This window comes from Lemur catta, chromosome 17 (genome assembly GCF_020740605.2).
Source record: "Lemur catta isolate mLemCat1 chromosome 17, mLemCat1.pri, whole genome shotgun sequence".
In the NCBI taxonomy this organism is placed as follows: domain Eukaryota; kingdom Metazoa; phylum Chordata; class Mammalia; order Primates; family Lemuridae; genus Lemur; species Lemur catta.
In genome coordinates, this window is record NC_059144.1 from 1509913 (window position 1) to 1531443 (window position 21531).

Consider the following 21531-nt stretch of genomic DNA (forward strand, 5'->3'; position numbering starts at 1 on the left):
TAAAATTATTAACTGATCAAAAATTTGTAGTTGTCATTAAAAAAAATACAACTTAGCAATTCAGTTCAGAAAGAAGAATATCCCCAGGAACATACACATCTGTTTAATATTACAAGCCAACTGTCAACATCCTAAGTGAAGTTTTAATTTAATATTTTTTCTTTCTTGATGTTTTACCTTTAATCAATGCCTCATGAGAGTATCAACTTTCTATAAGAAACTGTTAAATATAAAGAAATGTTATTGTAGCATGTTTATAAAATCATAGTTCGAGAACTTTTTATTTTTCCAAAGCCTGACCACAACTTAATTATCTGCAGGACATTCCAGGCTCACAATTGCAAGCTCCAGTTCCCAAGCAATTTTAAACAATATCTACTGTACAGGACAGAGGGTACACAAAAGACCACAACATGGTTGTATTTCCAAAAGTCAGCATTAGGCCCTTTAGACATGGTTTTTATTTTCATTAAGCAATATTTGTTTCCTCACTAATCATTAAATGGTTTTCATCACTATTGCCTGCTTTCCTTTCACATGTCAGTTGTTAGCATCAGTGTTTGTGTTCATAATAAATAAAAAAGTGACCCACCCAGTTATTTAAAAATGAGCACACACGATGTCTGGTTCAACAAGTGTTAAGAGATTCAGCAACATACTCACATCCTGAATATTGTTCTATTTTAATCTAGACTAAAAAAAAAATTTAATGGAGTAATAGACTCTACAATAATCTCCTCAAAATCAGATTTAAGCTTCATGCCAGCTCATGTTCTTGTGGGCACACAGATCTAATCAGTGGTTCAAGACATTTACTTGGGAAAATAAAAGAGGAAGAAAAGACAGCAAGTTCATATTCCTGACCATGACGGAGAGGAGTTGAAAATATTGCCAGTTCTACAGTTGGATGAGGAAAGTAGCCTGATTAAAAGTAACGTGCCAGAAGCTGACTGAAACATACGGGAACAACTTACAGAGAATTCCAGAACTTTAGGAATGATTCTGGGAAAGTAAATTTTATATATATTATTTGATTTTATTTTATTTGAGACAGGGTCTCCCTCTGTCAGCAGGCTGGAGGGCAGTGGCGCAATCATAGCTCACTGCAGCCTTGAACTCCCCGGCTCAAGCGAACCTCTCACCTCAGCCTCCCAAGTAGCTGGGACTACAAGTGTGCACCACCACACCTGGCTAGGACAGTAAATAAAGAAAGGAAAAGAAAGCTGTATGCTATGAAATATTAGGAACAATTTAAAAATATGTGAAGTGTAGATGAAACAAAGCGTATCACAAAGTCAGAGATAAAATTAATAGTCAATAGAAAAAAACAATCAAACAAATAATCTAGGCAACCTTCCAGAAGTCAGATACTTGCACTGCTGCACTGGAACCACTAGAGTTTTCAGAAGAGCAAATTATTTAAGTCCAAATAAATTAATTGTGGGTTTCAATTAACTGGCTAGTAGGTTTGAGCACAGAGAGACAGAAATGCATAAATGCTGAGCAGGCACATGCATTTATTCATTTATGTATTTATTTATCAAAACACGTTATAGCACTTATGTGCCAAGAACTTGTAAAATGTTTTACTCATTTGAACCCTTCAAAATTAGGTATTACTTTAATCCTATTACACAGATGAGGAAATGAAGTTAGGCAACTTGCCCACAGATTACCCACCAGAAGGTGGTAGAGCCCAGAATTCACCTTCTTAACCACCATGTCACAAACCATCCTAGGTGACATTACTTTTATCAAGGTAAGAATAAGTGTTACTTGGAAGGACCCTCAGGCCTAACTTCTCCACAGTTGCCTCTTCTGGCTTCTTATCCTCTGCCAGCCTCTCAAATGCTGTCTTTCCCCAGGAATTACTGGAGGCCTCCTTTCCTTTCCAGCTGAAATGCCCCTCAGGCCACCTCACTCTTTCCTCAAGGCATCAACCTCCACACTTACACTCTGACATCTCCACTGTCTACACCCCTGGCTGAGAAACATTTCCTCCAGTCCGTTTCCATTTCTGTATTTACAACCTCCTGGTAAACATGTGTCCCTTGAGTGTTTAGCAGGCACCTCAAATAACTACAAAACTGGACTCATCTTAACCACCCACCTAGTCACCCACAATTGAAACCTCAAAGTCATCACAACCACTGATTTTCACCTCCTAGCCTGTACAAGTTCCAGTTCCTGTCAGATATATCTTGAATCCATCCTCCATCCCTATAGCCATTGGCTTAGTTCAGGCCCTCCCTGTGACTTTCTAGACCTGATTACTGCAAGAGCAACTGGTCTGCCTCCGTGCTGCCAGTCTTTCTCACCTCCACGGAACCCACCACTGGCCAGCAGAATCAATACACACCCGATCGTGTCAGTGCCCTGTTGAAAACTTTTTATGGTTTATCATGGCCTTCAGGATAATGCCATTCCTTTCCCATTCTAGGGGAATCTGTTTTTATCCTTAAAGGCTCAGTTCAAAATTCACCTCTCCTGTGATTCCCTCCCCCTTTAACTCCTCCCACTGAGTTCTTTACTTCTACCTATTCCACTTTGATAGCAGCACTTATTGCAACATCCTTAAAGTATTTGCCTACAAGTCTGTCTTTTCACTAGACTGAGTTTCTCAAAGTCAGAGATTGTCTCACTTATGTTAGCAATGCCCAATACCTAGTTGCACGCCTGGCATACAGTGGATGCTCAATAAATTGTGAGTGATTATAAGTGAATTAAGAATTCATTCTCAGAGATACTCTCAGCTCAAAGTGATATTAAGGATCTGTCTAAAGCAGAGTGAAGGGGTACAGTTTTCACTGCAAGATATATCTCTTGTTGGCCACCCACATGCATTGCTCCCCTCCTTCTGGTAACAGCTCCCCAAATTTCCTTCAGAAACCATTCTTCCCTGAGTCTCAGCCAGGCATATTGGGTGGAAGTTGGAGCAGTGTGTCACTTCCATCCAATACCTCACTTCCATCCAATACCAAGTGGACCAAGCTAAGCAGTCTATCCTTTCTCTGGAGACAGGGGTGGATTTAAGGATATGTCTTAATTTGAGCCAGTGAGAATGACTGAATCCCAAGATTTTTGGTGGGTACTACAAGGAAAGAGCCTCTCTCTTCCTCTGGATGGGGCAGTGAGGGAAAGTGGGGTCTGCAAGGCTACAGCTCTCTGGTGACATTGTTTGGTCCACTGAGCCTACCCATGAAGGAGGTTAAGTCATACCATTAGACTTTTAGTGATATAAATCAATATAGTCCTTTGATCATTTAAGCTAATTTGCTTAAATTAAGTTCTCTGTAACTTATAACCATAAGACTCCTGATCAAGCAAGTTAGTGTTTGTAGGAAGAAAATCAAGCTACACATTTTTAGAAATGCGTAGAGAAAGGAAACAAAAGGAAACAAACAGAGAGAGAGTGAGAGTGGACCACAAGTTAAATCTGACAGGATATGAAATTAAAAAAAAAAAAAAAGCAAACAGGATACTCCAAAACACAAATAGGGGAATGGGATTCCAGATGTGGAAAGAAGCCTTCCATTCCAGACAGCATCCATGAGGCCCACATACGGGTATCCTGGGGTATATTTATGAAAAGAATAAAGTTTTATAAAGAGCTAGAAAAAGAAATTAAAAAATAACGAATGATTCTTTTGAAAAGGACTTTATGAGAAAAAAGAAAAGGCTTTGGGATAATTTAATCGGGAGAAAGCAAGTCCTAGAGGCAATTTAACTTATCGAAAGGTTATTTCAAAGGAGGTGACTGAGCAGCTGTTCTCCAGTTTCACAGGGAATAGAATGAGAGGAAATTGATTTAAGTTTCAGTATGAAGCTGAAGGCAGGCAAAAGAGAAGCACTTGAGGGAGAACTATTAATGATGGAAAAATAGATTTTTATGTCTTTGAGAAGATGGAAAATCACCTATGTTGATTCTTTTAGCCTGGGGTCAAACTACTGAACAAATATTTGAGAAGCGCCTTCTATACACTCATGCAAATACCAGGTATCGAGTCTCTGCTGCGAGCCAGGTGCTATGCTAGACACTAGGAACACAAAGACAAGTAAGAGAGGGTGTCTGTCCTGTCTATGGCAGTAGAACTAGACACAAGACCCACTGTGGGAGATACAAAGCAGCATCAAAACAGAGTCCTACTTTCTCCTTTTCCATCCCCCATACCCAAAAGAAAGACCCAAAGTACACAGTATCATTTGGGAGACAACACAACAGCAGTTAGAAAGAAGCAACAGGCCAGGCGCGGTGGCTCACGCCTGTAATCCTAGCATTCTGGGAGGCCAAGGCGGGTGGATCGCTTGAGGTCAGGAGTTCGAGACCAGCCTGAGCAAGAGCGAGACCCCGTCTGTACTAAAAATAGAAAGAAATTATATGGACAGCTAAAATATATATATAGAAAAAGTTAGCCGGGCATGGTGGCACATGCCTGTAGTCCCAGCTACTCGGGAGGCTGAGGCAGGAGGATTGCTTGAGTCTGGGAGTTTCAGGTTGCTGTGAGCTAGGATGATGCCACGGCACTCTAGCCTGGACAACAGAGCGAGACTCTGTCTCAAAAAAAAAAAAAAAAGAAGCTGGTGGCTTGATCCAGAGAAGGGTGGGATGTAACACTGGAAAAGTGGGTAGGCTAGCTTTGTAAAGACCTCTGAACACCAACCAAATAACTGAGAATTCATCTCACGGGGAATGAGCAGTACTGACTGCTTCTTAGCCAAACTAATGATGAAAACAACATTTTCTGCCTAGTGGCTTTGGCTCAGACAGAGACTAAGGGCTGAACGTTACTGTGTCAGCTCAGACTCAAGATGGTGAAGGTGTGAATCCACGTGGTCACCATGGATTAGACGAGAAAGAGTCATTTCCAAAGCCCATGTGCTGAACTGTGCTCCATGCTGAAGGGAAGTGGAACATAGCTCCCGTCTTCTTGGGCCGATAAGTAACTGGATAAGGGAGTTCAGGAAAAAGGGATACAATAGCAAAAATGGCAGTCAGTGAGCAGGAGCTGTTTGGTCAGCTCTGATTCCTAGAATTTTATTTACATAAGCTGGAACAACAACAAAATGGCAAAATGTAAACAGAAAAACCAATTCTCCCAAAATATCACTTCATATTCATCATGAGAGATACTGATTTTATCACCAGCTGGGTCAACAGAAAAGTATAGAAGCAAATATGCCTGTAGTAATTGAATTATACCTATTAAATGAGTAATTAAAAAGACTTCCGAAGCCAGGCATGGCGGTGTGTGCCTGCAGTCCCAGCTACTAGGGAGGCTGTGGTGGGAGGATCGCTTGAGCCCAGGAGTTTGAGACTAGCCTGGGCAACACAGTGAGACCCTATCTCTAAAAAATAAATAAATAATACTTCTAAAAAACAGAGAAATAAGGTCTTTTTTAGGACTGAAATGTTTTCAGATTTCATCTCTTGACATAAGTGAGATATATCACAGATTTCCAGTCACTTCCCCATAGCTAAGTATTTAGAAGCTTTCAGAAAATTCATCACCTCTCCTTGGTAGCTCTTCTTTTTTCTTCCTTGTCTTAATTTAATTTTGATTTAACTTTTTCTTGTCACTGCTTGCTTACAAATCACTGCCTCTGTGTCTGGAGTCAATCAAGCCTATAAAGTACCCTCCACATCTTCATCTGGGGACCCATTTATATATATTTTCTTATTTCAAGAGGTAGAGCTAAAAGCCTATAACTCCGAAAGTTTCCAATCAACCATCACATTCTATTCTTTGGGAAAGTATGCTTCTCTCCACAGTTAAGAAGAAGATATCAAACTACATATTTTGCAAGAATATTTCCTTTCTACTTACATAAATATAAATTATGCTTTGGGAATTCACTTGCAAAAAAGGGTTGAGTATGGGTAATAAATGCTTAATAGCAATAACATTAAAAAATCTTTCTACTATTTAAAATTAAATGTAATTTCCTTATTACTTTAATGGAATCCCTTGGAGTTGAAGTATTTAACTAGTCTCTTTCACATCAAGAAATTCCCTTTTAATATTAGGTATGTAAACTATTCATTGACAGAATAAAAACATACATTTCCACTGGGAAAAAACTGGAGAAGGACAAGGCAGCTTGATTCAGAATCTGATAATGGCTTACAGATTCCATTTCAGTTCAGATTTACAGTCAACATGCCACAGAGCCATTTACCACCTCTGATCTTTCAGGTCATATTTACAAGCAAAGTATGAACTGCCACATCACTAAGGGAAAAATCTGTTTAAGCCTAAAATACTTGACTTTTCCCACTGTAATACTGAGCTAGAAAGAGGGGGAGAGAAAAAAAATCTCATATAAAAACCACCTTAAATAAAAAGGCAGAGATAAATTGCCCCAAGTTCTTGCCATGAGGAGGACCTCCCTTTGTTGCTGTCTTTCAAGGTCACTCCTGAGTGGGTTGCAGCCCCATCCACTGCTGGCTGGTACCAGTCTACTGGCTAAACTCATCCTAACTCACAGGATGTGTTTGGACATACATAGGGGAAAAATTCTAGGGCTGGTGGGCAAACACCTAACCCAAGTCACAGGCTGTGAATGCAAAGCCTCTACCCAGTTCCCAAACCAACCTTCTCTTACAGCCCTCCCACCTCCTGGAGGCTCCTGTCAACTGAACACGATCAGAAGCCAGAGGGCAGGAAAGCCCACCATGCAGTCCCTCAGGATCAGGCCCTGAAGCCAGAGCAGAGTGGAAAGGACAGAGAGTGGACCCAGAAGAGCCAAAGGGTAACACACAGCACACCCCTTATCTACTTCTCACATTGCTCCACGTAGAGCTTTTCTCAGTGGATTTTACCATGCTATGCTTTCCCACCCTTGGGGCCTCTGTCATGAATTCCTAGCCTGCCTCTCCTCTCTGCATTTTCACTTGTGGAAAATCTATGGGTCTTTAGAGGCCCATTTAAATGTCACCTCTTCCATGAAGTCTCCCTTCAACCTCACCCAGAAGTAATCTCTCCATCCTCTGAATTTTCAAAGTTCCTCTTTTGAAGGTTTCTGTAATTACTTACGAATGTGTCTTACACTTATGTGTTTACTTAGATTACTTATCACTACTTGACACAAGCATTTTTACATATCCTTGTTTACTGTAAGTTTCCCATTAGAATATAAGCTCCACAAAAGCACAGATTTTGTCTCTCCTATCTTTTCTCTTTTGACAGGGTCAAAAACAGTGTATAGCCCATAGTAGATGCTCAATAAATATTTACTGAATGAATGCCCCCTTCTAGATTGTGAGCAGATTTACGGCCGGATCAAAGTCTCATTCATCATTCCATCCCAAAGAGCAAACTAAGTGCCTTCCTTACTCATAGACTGACACTCAGTAAATCTAAGGTGGTAATAAAGTAGTTGTCATTTCATGAGTATCTATAATGTACTAGATACAATGCCAGCAGTTTCACATATACTATAACATCTTACTCAATCTGCACAACCCTAAAAGGTAGCGTGGCAGAACTGCGCCTTTGGGACTGAGGCCCTTTCACCCCAACTGCTAGGAGAACTGCCTGCTGACGGCTCACAGCTGAGTGTCTTTCAAGCAGAAGGAGCTGCCTGCCTCACCCAACGCAGGGTCCTTCCCTGGGAGAAGCCCACGTCCAATGGCTGGCCAATACAGTCTTCAAAAAGCCCTGGCCCTTTGGCTCAGCTAGGCAATTCTAAAATGCCACCTCAGCTCCAGAGCCCTTCATGGGATTGACTGTTGAATGAACAAAGGAATTTTAAAACTAGTGTCCTAACAAGGAAAAAAGGGAATTATATTTCTCCAATTTCTATAATCTGTAAATTGGGTCTCCCTCCTTTCCAATTATTTTACTAACTAAAACTACAAACCTTTTTCCCTTTTCCCCAAGGCATGACTCAACATTATCTATAAGAAATATATAGTCGTTAGATAATTATTGATGATAAAAATGTTTGGTTTGGTGGCAAAAGAAAGTTTGGTTTGGTATTTCCCCAAAAGCTAGTCAAGTACCTTCAAATATGTGATTTATGTACCAAAGTATGCTCCGAAAGACAACAGCATATGATGTGACAACACACCAAGGAGCAAATCCCCAGAGGCCTGGCCTGAGGAATGCCAAGTGGAGTGCAGCTCCACAGCCTACAACGGCACTCGCATGGCACACCTGTGCGTGCCCAAGAGCCTGGGGAGGCAGCAGGCAACCCGAGGAATGCGGTACCCATTTGTCATTACACTTATCTCACAGTGCCAGGGACATCATCTTGGGAGATGGCTTAACTTTCCGAACCTCAGTTTCTTCATGAGTAAAGGGACCTAAACTGCAAGGATAGTCAAACAAATTATAAAGCTTTCAGCACAAGGCCAGGTGGTGTAGGTGCTCAACAAGTGGTAGCTATTATTATCACCTATTATTTTTTAGAGCAACAACCAGAAAGCTAAGACATCAATGCAACATTTATAGATGATTTTCTTGTACAGGTTAAGAAAGTATGGACTGAAAATGCAGCTGAGTTACAGGAAAATTACTCCCTTCATAAAAGATTTTACCATAGACTTCCTTTAAATTGGGGCCCCCTCCATTGCACATTTAATATATAATTAGATACTGCTTACTCATAACATTTTTCTAATCAAAAGCTATTAATTCTTCTCCATTTCCTACTACAGCAAATAAAAACTCATCTGTCAGGAGTTTTACTTGTTCTGTTTTGTTTTTCATTTCAAAAGTAATATGTGCTCATTAAAGAAATTCTGGATAATATAACAGAAGCAGAAAAATATTAATATGTCACCCACAGTCCCATCACCCAGAAATAGTCATGGTTAACATTTTGGTGTATTCCCTTCTAGTCATTATTTCCATGCCTAGAGATTTTTGGTTTTGTATACATAGTTTTAGTTGTAACTGGTTTTGGTAGTTTTTTTTTTTAATCTAACATGATAATAAAAACAATTCTTCTCATGTCATGACCTACTCTTCAGTATGCCACATTTACCTAGTAACTTCTCTACACTGGGAATAATGCTACAGTGTCTCTGTGAAGCACTTGTGACAGCTGCCATCACTACCATCAAAATCGTCACCATCATCACCATTAAGACTGATGCTGCTAACTTTTAAACTCAGAAGGACCTTCCAATTCTAGAAGGTATGTCAACATTCATTTTCACCTTCTTCACTTTTGCTCTCACAATTAAATCTTTAGTTCATCTAGAAATTTAATATATGTATGGTAAGAGATAAAACCTAAAAATTCCTTTTTTTCCCCCAAAGTGCTAACCAATTATCCCTCAAACCATCACTGAATAAACCTTCCTTTTCTCACTCATATACAACGTGTCCTTTAGAATGGATAAAATTTAAATACACACTTCTGGCCTGATAGGTTTTGCTGAACAATTATACAAGCATATATTATTATATTAAAATATTTTAATATCTGATAAGGATGGTATCTTCTACTCCAACACACACACCCTTCAACTCTTTTTGAAAAATTAATTAGCTAATTTCACACATCTTTTTCTCTAGGTGAATTTCAGAAATACTTTCAGTTTCCTCTCAAAAAGGTCTGTTGCTATTTTGATCAGAATTGCATTAAATTTACTAATAATAGATGTCTTACAATACCTTTCCTTCCCTTCCAAGTATATAATACATATTTCTATTTATTCAAATCTTCTATATCTGTCTACAAAATTTTGTAGTTTTCTTCATCTGGGTCATTTACATTTCTTTTTAAGGTTATTACTATTATAGAAATGCTTTTTGTTACTACTATAAATGTTTGATCATATTTTTAATGGTCATTCATTAGAAACGGGATCACCACTGACGTCTGCCCACTTATTCTGCACAAAGGCTCTCAAGGCCTCTGTTATCAGGACACGAAGCATCTCCCAAATTTATTTCACACCAGTAGCCAAGGAGCCCTCACTGGCCTCGTTAGGCCAGTTTCCTTATCTTCACCGAGGCACACCGGGCTTATGCTTGCCACCTATCCAATTTTACTTGTCCTTCAAGGCTTGGCTCCCATGGAAAAGCTTTCCTGACTAGTCTGCCCCTAATTACATCCCCTTTTGTACTCAACCAGCACTAATAATAAGTTCTTATACATACATTTAATATTTTCAAATAATTTGGCAATAGTCTTCGTTTTATCAATATTAGGACATCCAAGTTTTTATATTTGAGAAAAGATTAAACAGAAAACAAACTCAATTTATGTTTTTTGTGTTTTTAGGAGGTTATGATAACTTTGAAACAAATTTGGTAAAAATATACTATCTGTTTAAAATAGTGATAAGCTGAAAGCAGCCTAAATAGCTTTCAATAGGGGTTCAGGTAAATCAATTATATGATATTATTTTTAATAAATATGCAGCCAAATAAACTGGTGGTAAGAGCAAAATGTACTGATATAGAATAATGTTCAAAGTATATTATTAGGTAAAAAAGGTAAGAAGGGGGTGTGGAGAGAGAGGTTACATAACAGTATTTTAGAAAAGTCCTGTTTTTAATAGGACTTTTAAAAGTCTGGAAAGTTAAACATTTTGTGTTATAATAATGGCTTTTTCTGGCCAGTAGTACTAACTGTGAACTGTTTTCTTCTTTATTCTGTTTAATGAACACTTACTACTTTGATAATCAGATTTTAAAAGTCAACTTCAAAAATGTACCCTGCTAATAGTTCATTATAAGAGTATATAATCACTATTAAATCAAATACATTTGTGAAAACATACCAAATGCCAACTTTGAAAAAAAAAACCTCATTTTTTTCATCTAGATAAAAAATTCCAAGTATGTAGGGACTTGGGGTATATGTCACAAAGCAGTAGGCAGTTATCATTGCAAAAAGCATTTAAAAATAATCCTGGGAATTTTAGAAAGAAGAGTACTGAATCATGGAACCATCCTGTTGAGAAGGTCCTTAAAGATTATCTAGCCAAAATCTTTCATTAAGCAAATAAGAAGAGTGAGATCCAGAGAGCTTAGGTGAGTTCACCAAGATCACAGAGTAAATTATTGGCAAAATCTAAAAGTATTCATAATTCAAAACTTACACCTTTTAGTTCCTTTCTCTATTTCTCTGAGTTAAGATATTCTGCAGCACGTCACTTCTACTTAAACTATAAAATTTATTGCTGGAGAAGACACCCAAGAAAAGGCAAATGTTCATTTTACCAATTTTCTTATCATTTGACTATAAATTAGAAATGTTATAACATTGTGAAATAGAAAGACTCACTCTCTTGGTTAAGTATAGCTTGTGAGTTCCATGATAAGAACATTTCGACAAACAGACATATGTTACACTGTGATAAGTAGAAGTTGGCAAACTTTAGTATTTACAGACTGAGTATCTGAAAGTCAGAAAGAAAAAAGTATTGCTGAGTTTAAAATTTAAACTGTGCTGTAAGCTTTTCATATCTGAGTTGTTGGGTTCATTTGACATATCATACTTTCATTCACTAAAAGAAAGTTAATTCACTTTCTTTTAGAGGAGTTTTGAAGGGGCCTCCTTTTAAGCCAATTTTAAACCTAATGTGTCTTAAACATAAAAAGTTTTCATACCTTAAGCCATAATTAACATTTGCAGACTTTATTGATACTTTACCCACCAGAGGGAGCACATATGGATTTTCACGTAACAAGAACTCTCAAACATCAAGTCTACATGAATTCAACAATGTTATTCGTAATACAATCAATATTACAAAATCATTTAATATTACATTTCTGTCCCCCAAAAAGAGAAAAATTAAATAAGATCAGATACATAAAGTCCTTAACAGAGTTCTTGATCTACAACAGAAGCTCAAAAAATGATTGATTTTCCAAAATTTGTATCCTCCTGCATATTAGTTACAGTGCTCAAAATAAATGAACACACTGGTATTCTGACTTACAAGACAAGTTGATGTGAGCTTGGTTGATACCTGCCGTGACAGACAGTTCTATCCTCAATATGTAGACACATCTGGTTTTTGAGCCTACGAGATGAAACCAGCCCCTGGGCAGGAAGAATTCACTAAAAATGTCACACTGAGGGGACCTGTTTCAGCAGCCCTACCCTAGGTGATATACTCAACTGTTGGTCACCTGCTAACTAGGAAGTAACAAAAGAGGGAACTCTTTGACACATTCCAGATTCTTCTCGGAATGAAGGAGAAAACCAACTGGCTATCCCTGAGGAGAACCATGCTTCTACAACATGAGATACGATCATTAGCACCAAGATGAGTTTCTTCCAAGAATAAAGAAAGCACAGCTGAGAAGAACAGGAGAGAACCTGGCATCAAACTGGGCCTCCTGAGTCTCTATCTCCTGGACTTCTTGCCACCAAAACGCCCAGCTGGTGTTGGCTGGACTTGTGAGGCAGGCTTCAATCTCCACACAGGCGGCTGGACACATGCACTAGGTATCTATTTGGTACTCGACTTTCCCCAATATGTAAATATGGCAAAGTTGAAGGACCCCACTGGCTCCAGCTATGATCTCCAATCCAGGTCCATTAGGAAGCACAGCTACTGGGGAGTTCCCCACCACTTGCTGTCTTAATAAAACTCCAGTGTCCTCTGGCTCTTTGGACCTATTGTCTGCTGCTTAGAATTGACAAGGTATGAGTAACTGGCACCCTGCTCTAACTCTGAAAAACTTATGTTATTGTGATCTACTACAGTTTTCCAACCAGCAAGCTGGGAATTATTCTATCTCTTCCTCTTTCTAACCACACTAGTTAGTTACTAAGTTATACTAAGTTTGTTGAGTCTACTGACTAAACACTAAATATCTACTTCATCTACCCTTTTTTGTCCAACCTTACTGTCACTGGCTCCTCAGCTCTCACCTGGATCCCTGCATGGACTAGCTCTCTATGCCAGTCTCACTACACTCCAAACCCATCACCAATACTGCTGCTGATTATTTTAAAACACAAATATGATCCTTTCATGCCTCTGCCTGCAAAGCCCAGAGCATAAAGTCCAAGCTCCTCAGCACTGCTGACAATACTCGAATCTAAGAGCTGGCAAACTTTTTCTCTAAAGGGCCAGACAGTAAATAGTTTAAGTTTTGCAGGCCTTTGCAGGTTATAACTCTGCTACTGTAGAATGACAGCATACTTGGCCTATATGTAAACAAACGAACACGACAGCATTTCAATAAAACTTTATTTACACAAACAGGCAGTGGGCTGGATTTGGCCCTGCTCTAACCCACTCCAGCACAGCCTCATCTCCCAACACCACCCTCACCCAGGCCTCCTCCAAAAAAGGGCTCCAGCCACACCAGTCTTGCCTCTGCTCCCCCAATCACTCTACTGCTGTGTACCACTGCCTTTGCTCACACTCTCCCCTTTGAGGGATGTGATTTTCCCTCCTCCTAGGTCTGGTGGGATGGTTTCTGTCCTTCAAGGCCCAGTTTGATGATCACTTTCTCTCTGAGCATTCTACTGAGGTTCCCACCTAAATCCCAAGGAGATTGAGTTATTCTTTCTCTGTACTTTCAAAGAGCAGGGATATATGCCTCCTAGTTTTTAATGTCCTTGCAATGCCTGACACACAACAGATGTTCAATGCTTATTGGATGATGGAATAAATCAATTACTGAATAAATATAATTTCAAAAGCTGCAGTCCTCCTAAGTCCTGGGCAAAATTCAGAAGTGCAGTCCACAGAAAGGGCTCACTATTAATCTTATGAAAAGTCTCCAGTGCTCAGTTCTGCTCACAGTATACACCTTGGTTATCGCAATCCGTAAAAACACAGCATCATGAAGCTAAAAGAGGTCTTAGAGAGCATTAATGCAGTGGTTTTTAAACTGTGTGTCTCTGAGTTCTCTAGTTGGTTCCTAAGGGCTCCTCAAGGAGAAGGGGCAAAGGTAGTAGAAGGACAGGCTGGCTAATGAACCTCTCTTCCCAACCCCCTCACCCCCAGCTTTAACCAAAACTACTCCTTATTTCATTTGCAAATAGGTTTCGGCCATATTATAATAAAAAAAATCTACATGATTCAATACACTCATGCTCTGTTGACAGCCTGTATCTTAAACTTACATTGTTTCCTGACCCTATTCCTGTATTGTTTGGCCCTGTCTCCTGTCTTTCCTACTTTTTCACTCTTTGCACCTCGTGCTGATACTGCCTCTTTGAACCATCCTCCCTCACCTGAAATCACCTGTTTAACTATGATTATACTCAATCTTTGGATAAAGTCTATTTCCAGCTACTCTGGATAATAATACAGGTGGTCCCAGTTCACCCTCTGGGTCCCAACACTGGCACACAAGTTCAACACTATCTCTCAGGAGGAAATAAAGGCGGACCAGGGGAATCAATGCTAAGAGAGATACAGTTGTCACTCACACTTGCGTTCTTGCACTACCTGTGTAGACTATGAACTCCTTGAGAGAGGAACTGAATCTTAGAAATAAAATAAAGGCTACTATTTATTGGCATATAGATGTAGTTTTAGAAGCTACAGATTCAGTGCAGACCAAACAAAGCCTTCATTCTCAGGAAGTATATCTGCCAGTAGATAAACAATAAATAAAAGGATACATGATATGCTAGGTAATGAAAAGAATAAAGCAGGGTAAGGGACAGAAAAAGGATGCTACTTTATGCAGGGCAGTCGAGGAAGGCCTCGCTGAGGCAACATTTGACCAGAGACCTAAAGGAACTGAGAGACCAAGCCATGAGGAATCTGGGAGGAAAGTGTTCCAGGCAGAAGAACAACAAACACAAAGGCCCTGCAGTAAGAGTGTGCCTAGTGAGTGTGAGAAAATCGAAGAGGCCAGGGTAGCTGAGCATAGTAAGCAATGGGAGAATGAGAGGAAGTGAGGCCAGAGAGGTAGCAAGACCACATCTTCTGGCTCTGGGGCAATCTAAGAACTTTGGATTTCAGCCAGGAATTCAAAATCATCAGTCCCGTAAAAAAAAATAAATAAATAAATGGAGTTTAGCTTTCACAAAAGTAATGCATGATAAAGAGGAACAAAATCTCATCTGCATGCCTAATCTGAAAATAGAATTGTCAATAATTCAAGATCACTATACCTTACTTAGAATCAAAACACCTTTGTTTTATAAGCCATCTCTGCAGTTATCTGGTCTAGACTCTCAGTTTTACTAAAGTGGAAAGTGAGGCCCAGAGAGACTGCGTGGCCAACCCACTGAACGGCAGACCTGAGCTAGAACACAGGCTTCCTGGTTTCCTGCCCAGTGCTGATCACTGGCCCTTGCTGCCCCTGGACACACAGCTGGGCTGCTTACAGGGGTCGTGGGTACCTGTGTGGTAGCTTCCTCTGGCCTCTGTAACCTTTATAAATCAGCAGGAGAATAGCTGCCACTTAGAGGCATTTTCAGTCCTGTCCTCACACCCAAAGCCTGTCATTACAAACTCCCACAATTCTAGTTTTCAGTCCCCACAGAGTTGAAGACAACCAGGCAGGTAAGGTGAAGGCATGCCAAGCACTGCCCCGGGCACTGTGAGGGACATTTTTGTTGGTTTTGCCTGTCCCATATCCCTTACTCCCTAACTCCCAAACACAGCACTCCCTTTTCCATGGTTGTGGTGGGCCTGCAACCACAGTATCCAAGCTACCTATCGGCCACAGGTTGAGGTGGACGTAAAATCTGACCGGCTGAAGAACGTTATCCCTCTGGCCCTAACCACTACTGCAAGAGAGAGCCCAGGATCCAAGCAGAATCAATTAGAGTCCTTTCCTGGGGTTTTATGGATAAGAGCTAGAGAAAGAAGCTCTATCCCTGGATTTCCCAGATATACCAGCTAAGACATTCCCATTTTGTTCAGGTTAGTTTACACTGGGTTACTATTACTTGCAAGCAAAAGGATTCGGACTCATGCAGACACCTGTATCCCTTTTCTTATTTCATCTGCCTAACAACTTTATAAGTTGCTATAACTCACTGTATTTTAGATGTAAGGACTGAAATCAAGTGGCTTGCTCAAGTTCATACATCAAGAGGCTTTCAAATGCAAGTCTTTCTGCCCCAAGTTCCATTCAGTGTTCAGTTTGAATTCAGTAAAAACTCAAGAAGAAGAAACTCATCACTATTCAAAAGCCAAAGAATTTTTGGTTTAAAAATTATAGGATGAATGGCTGAATGGATAAAGAAAATGTGGTGTGTGTATGTATGTATGTATATATATATATTACACACAATGGAATACCATTCAACCATAAAAAAGAATGAAATCATGTCTTTTGCAGCAACATGGGTGGAACTGGAGGTCATTATCTAAAGTGAAACAAGCCAGGCACAGAAAGTCAAACATCACATTTTCTCACCCATACATGGGTGCTAAAAAATGTGTACACGTGGATGTAGAGAGTGGAATGATAGGCAATGCAGACTCAGAAGGGTGAGCGGGTAGGAGGCGGGTGGATGATGAGAAATTAGCTAATGACACAATACATGTTATTTGGGTGATGGGTACCCTAAAAGCCCTGACTTAACCACTACACAATCTATGCATGTAACAAAATTCTATGTGTATCCCATAAGTATGTACAAATAATAGGAGGATATGGGGGGGGGAGGGCGAACAGCATTAAACTGGGTCAAAGGACCTGGCTCTATGGGTCTGCCCTATGACCTCAGCTGCTATGACTTTGGGCAGGTCATTTCATCTATTTGGGTGTTTATTTTCCCGTCTATTAACAAGAAGAACTCAAGGTCCTTTTAAGTGCTTTAAAAAAAAAACACATGGTTCTGCTTTAGGTGTAGAGATTTTATTTTTACTATATGTCAGGTAGGATCTCAAATAGATTTTAACTTGAATGTCAAGCCCAACAATTGGTAACGGCTCCTGGGGTACAATGTTACAAAGAATTCTGAGCCACAGGGATCCATAGGAAATCAGCACTGGCTTCTACAGTCACAGGGAGGAAGAGAGAGGAACAGCTATATACTTGCCACATATTTGCCATCACTGATAAAGTTTGACCTTGACACAGAAATGCTACTGTTTTTTATAAGTCCAGGCAGTACTTCTGCTCCACCATTGATGCCATCTGTACCTGCACAGGATTCCCACTTATTCCTTCATGCACTTACTCGGCTCTCCTTCATAAGCAAGGAATGAAAGTACAAACTAAGTGGTTTGGAGACTATAGCTTGGGGACACTGAAGAAATATGTCTAAATGCCCTACAGGGAAAGAGGAGAGGTAGTGAAGGGGAACAATAATCATCAGTATTGTTACTTATGTCTCATAAGATCCTAACAATTAGCTTGTGAGTTAAGCAGGGTATTACCATGTCCATTTCATAGAAATAGAAAATGAAACTCAGGTAAGAGGACCTGCCCAAGCTCACCCATTTCTAAGTAGCAGAACTCAGATTTGAATCCAAGTCCTGGTTCTCTTTCCAATCCCACGGTCCTCATTAGTCCCACACTTCAAATGAGTTAACTAATCAAGCTCCATTGCAAAGTGGCATATTCATCATTATTTGTAGTTACTCAAATAATATAAGTTCCTCCCCCCAAAATCTAAAATGTCATTACAATCAATTTGTAATGTAACCGGTAGACATGTATTATAAATTTAGCAAAATTGAGCATAAAAGTTAAATATTTAGGCCAGTTGCAGTGTCTCATGCCTATAATCCTAGCACTCGGGGAGGCTGAGGCGGGCGGGTTGTTTGAGCTCAGGAGTTCGAGACCAGCCCGAGCAAGAGCGAGACCCCGTCTCTACTAAAAATAGAAAGAAATTATATGGACAGCTAAAAATATATATAGAAAAATTAGCCAGGCATGGTGGCGCATGCCTGTAGTCCGAGCTCCTCAGGAGGCTGAGGCAGGAGGATCACTTGAGCCCAGGAGTTTGAGGTTGCTGTGAGATAGGCTGATGCCACGGCACTCTAGCCCAGGCAACAAAGTGAGACTCTGTCTCAAAAAAAAAAAAAAAAAAGTTAAATATTTAAAAGAATGATGCAGAAGAAACTAGGCCAGTGACAGGGATCTAGTTTCAACTCAATTTTATTACACTTAATATAACCTCTACAGCAATTCAGTGAGATAGAAATCTGGTATCAGGCATATATGTGAGGAATGGAATGGAAGAATGGGAATTGAGCCAGGTAAAATGCATCCTAGAAATGACAGCAAATGCTTCCAGGAAGGAACTTATCAAAAGATAAGAATGTAGAAATGTAACTTTGTACATTTCCTTGGGTCTGACAATCAGGGCTAAACACGAATTAGAATATGTGCTTCTAGTATTGACTAGATTTTTACGTACAAGAAATCCAGGCCAAACAAAGTAATGGCCAGACTTTTGACACATCTGATTATAGTAAAAGCATGGGACACCTATCACTAGCTCTTCCTCTAGTTAAATTTTCCACAACAGGAGGAATGGGGAATGATTGCAAGACAGGATATAATACACAAAGCAACTGCAACATAAAATCACAATTCCTCAAAGAATGCATGTTTTCCCTATGTCAAGGGAGGCAGGGGACCTAAACAACACAGATGGTGTCCTTACTTAATAGAACCCTCAAGTCTCCCCCCATCATTAAATAGGAGAATTGGAACTAGCTGACATGAAGTTGCACCCTCCAACAAATGCACAAAGTTCTTCTCATACATCTCTGACAAGTAGTCATTCCTCTATTTAATTACCTCCAGTGACAGGGAACTCAGCACCCCAAGGGACTGTTATTGTCCCTGAGGTTCATTAACTCAAAAGCCTAGGAGAAGCTCAAGTGATCACAGGGCTCTCCAAAGGGCTTGCCAACCCAACTATGCTTCTTGTCTCTACCATTCCCAAATCCCCTATCCCTGAGCAGGACTCAAAATTAGCAGAGCGTTTAAGAAATCAGTGATTTCAGAGTTAGAAAGGGCCCTCCAAAAGCCAAAACTGTGATCTTCACACAGTTCTAAAAAAGGAACCTCAAGAACTGCTTGTGCCAAACTAGGGGTATCGGGAGGGAGAATGTCCTGTTTCCCTTTCTCTCATTTCAACTGAGAAGCTCCCACTTTGATCTGCTATATATGGAGGATCAATGTAGTTTTTAAAAAGTCTTATGTTTGAGAAAACAAAAAGGGGAGAGGACCATTTACAGGTAAATAAACTGAGGTCATAAAACTTGCTTAAGAACATGGTATGGCTAATAGCTGCAGGGCTCCTTCTCCGGTGCTTTCTCTACCACATAACATCTAAAGGCCTGAGAGGCACGGTTCAGAGTCTGAATAGTGATACACAAGGCCCTTCAAGATCTTTCCTGTCTGCCACTCTAGTCCAAGTTTTCTCAGTGTTCCACATTCCAGTCACACTCAAATATTTATTGAACGAACTTTTTTACTATATTTTATTTTATTTATTTTTATTTCTGCATGTTACAGGGGTACAAATGTTTAGGTTACATATATTGCCTTTGCCTTACCCGATATTGAACCAACTCTTGTCAGACAGTTATCTACCTCCACACCTTTATGCATATATTCTCTTAGCCTGAGAAGCCCTTCCCCATCTTGTCTGCACTGGAACCAAATAATCCTCTTTCAAGACATGTTTCCAGTATAATCACCTTCATAAAGCCTTTCTTGACCCTCAGGTAGAACTGATCACATTCTCCTTTGTGCCCTACATACCTGCAAGGCTTTATGGTACTTGTTCATCTGTTTGTATGTCTGTCTCCTCCACTTTGCATTGTGTTACTCTAACACAGTGCTGGTCAGGAGGCAGGTGCTGAATAGGTGTTTATTGATGAACTGAACGCATTTATCTGGTCCAATCCCCCTTCTGATGCTCGAATATCCTCTGCAAACTGCCACACATTAATTCATGAATACCTACATTCATTCAAAAATATCTGAGTGTCTACACAGTGCCAGGCATTGGATTGTGTGCCAAGCAGAGGTGGATTTACTGTGAAATTAACAAAGCTTACTTAAGCTTTCAGGGTCCCTCACTTGCACCTTCCGAAGCTCTGAACCTTTTTTTTGTGATTTTCTATTTCTTAAAGAGGGCAGACAGAACTACATAAGCTTTAGGTCCCACAATAACTAGGTCTACCCTTGGTGCCAAGGATACAAAAGGGAACAAGACAAACATCTCTCCCTTTATGGAGTTTCCTGTTTAGGTGGGAAGACAGACAACCATTTGTTCATCCATTGATTCCACAAACATTTCCTATGCAGTTTCTATGAGCAATGCATTCTGAGATGAAGCCAAGGCTGCTCCTGCCCTTAAGGAAAAGGTTCCTACTCTCAGGGAGATAACAAAGGCCTGCTGTGTCCAAGGAAGAGAAAGTAGTTTAGATGACTGTCACACCCGGTGTTCGTGAAAGACTGCCCTAAACCAGTCTCACGAGGTACTGAGTCCTACTTATTGCCAGAGAAGAAGGAAGGGGAGTTCAGCTGAAGGTGGCTTTTGATCTCGACTGGGGGGGAGGAGCGGCAGCCAAGTAAGCTGACAGGCAAACGCAGCGCGGTCGGCGCTGCGACAGAGAGCAAAGGCCTGTGGGGAAGTTTCCCCCGCACTCAAGTCTGCAGCGACGGCGAAGTCATCACCGCACAAAACAGCCCGTGAACTTTGCAGACGAGAGATCTCCGAGAGCCTCCTCCCCTCTCCCCCAGAAAAAATCTGCTTCCTCGAGTTCCCCAATATGCGTCCCTTCCTCAAAACAAGGCCGTTCTTTTCCCAGGACAGCTGTCGGCTCTCCGAGGCCAGCTCCCCGGCCCCCTCTCGGGACCACTCCCTCCACGCGGCGCTCGCGGAACAGCGGCCGCTTTGGGGCCGCCCCGCCCGCTAGCCCGCCGCCGTCTCCATAGCAACCAGCTCACCACTTCGCGGGCGCGGCCGGAGAAGTCGTCCTTGGGCCGGGGGCTCCGGCGGAACAGCTCATCGCGGCTGCCATCGACCCCGCCGCCCACCGCCACTCCTAGCGCCTTGTTCCGCGTCTTCACGGTCTTGACGCTGGCCCGGAACAGCAGCGTGATGTCCACCGCCATAGCGACCCGTACCCGCGGCCCCACACCCGGCCGGCTCACGTCAGCAGCCGGCGACAGCGGCGTGACTGTTCCCGTCCGCACGCTTCCCCTCGGCAACGGCGACGCGGGAAGAAAGGTTCCGGCCTCAGCCGGCGCGCGTGGCAGCTTGGGACCCCGCGACGCGATGGGCTGGGCGCCCCTTTCTCCGGCAGAACTCGGCGGGCCCGGTCGCGCGGAGACCTCCCCGAGCTCCCGTGCGCTGGTTTGGGCGCGTGGGCCCCGGGCCGCGAGAATCGGGAAACCGGAGGGCTCGTTCCCCGCTCGCGGCTCCTCACGCGCCGAGCCGGGGAGGTGTGGCTGCGGGGGCGCGGAGCTGCACCACGCGTGACCTTTGACTCCCAGGAGTCACCTTGAGCAGGACAGAGGCCCGTGGACGGTGACCAGCTGGGTGCACTAAGTGCTAGGACAGAGCGGGTGTGCGAGGCACGCCGAGGCCGGAGGCCTTTGTTCTCCAACCTTAAGCCGCCTCTCTGTAAAGTGAAGCCAGCCGGCCCGGCTCGGCCTTTGT

At 41.5% G+C, this 21531-nt stretch overlaps 1 protein-coding gene across 2 annotated transcripts in view; it reads right to left on the minus strand.

Annotated features, from left to right (window-relative positions):
* The window catches only part of STX18 (syntaxin 18), a 123642-nt gene extending 102584 nt beyond the window's left edge, over positions 1-21058 (minus strand). For both annotated transcript variants that reach the window (XM_045529062.1, XM_045529063.1), the window contains exon 1: positions 20817-21058. In XM_045529062.1, the coding sequence (XP_045385018.1) occupies positions 20817-20984 (168 nt within the window). In that variant the 5' untranslated portion in view covers positions 20985-21058. The remainder of the gene's footprint in view (positions 1-20816) is intronic.
* Between the last annotated feature and the right edge of the window lie 473 nt (positions 21059-21531).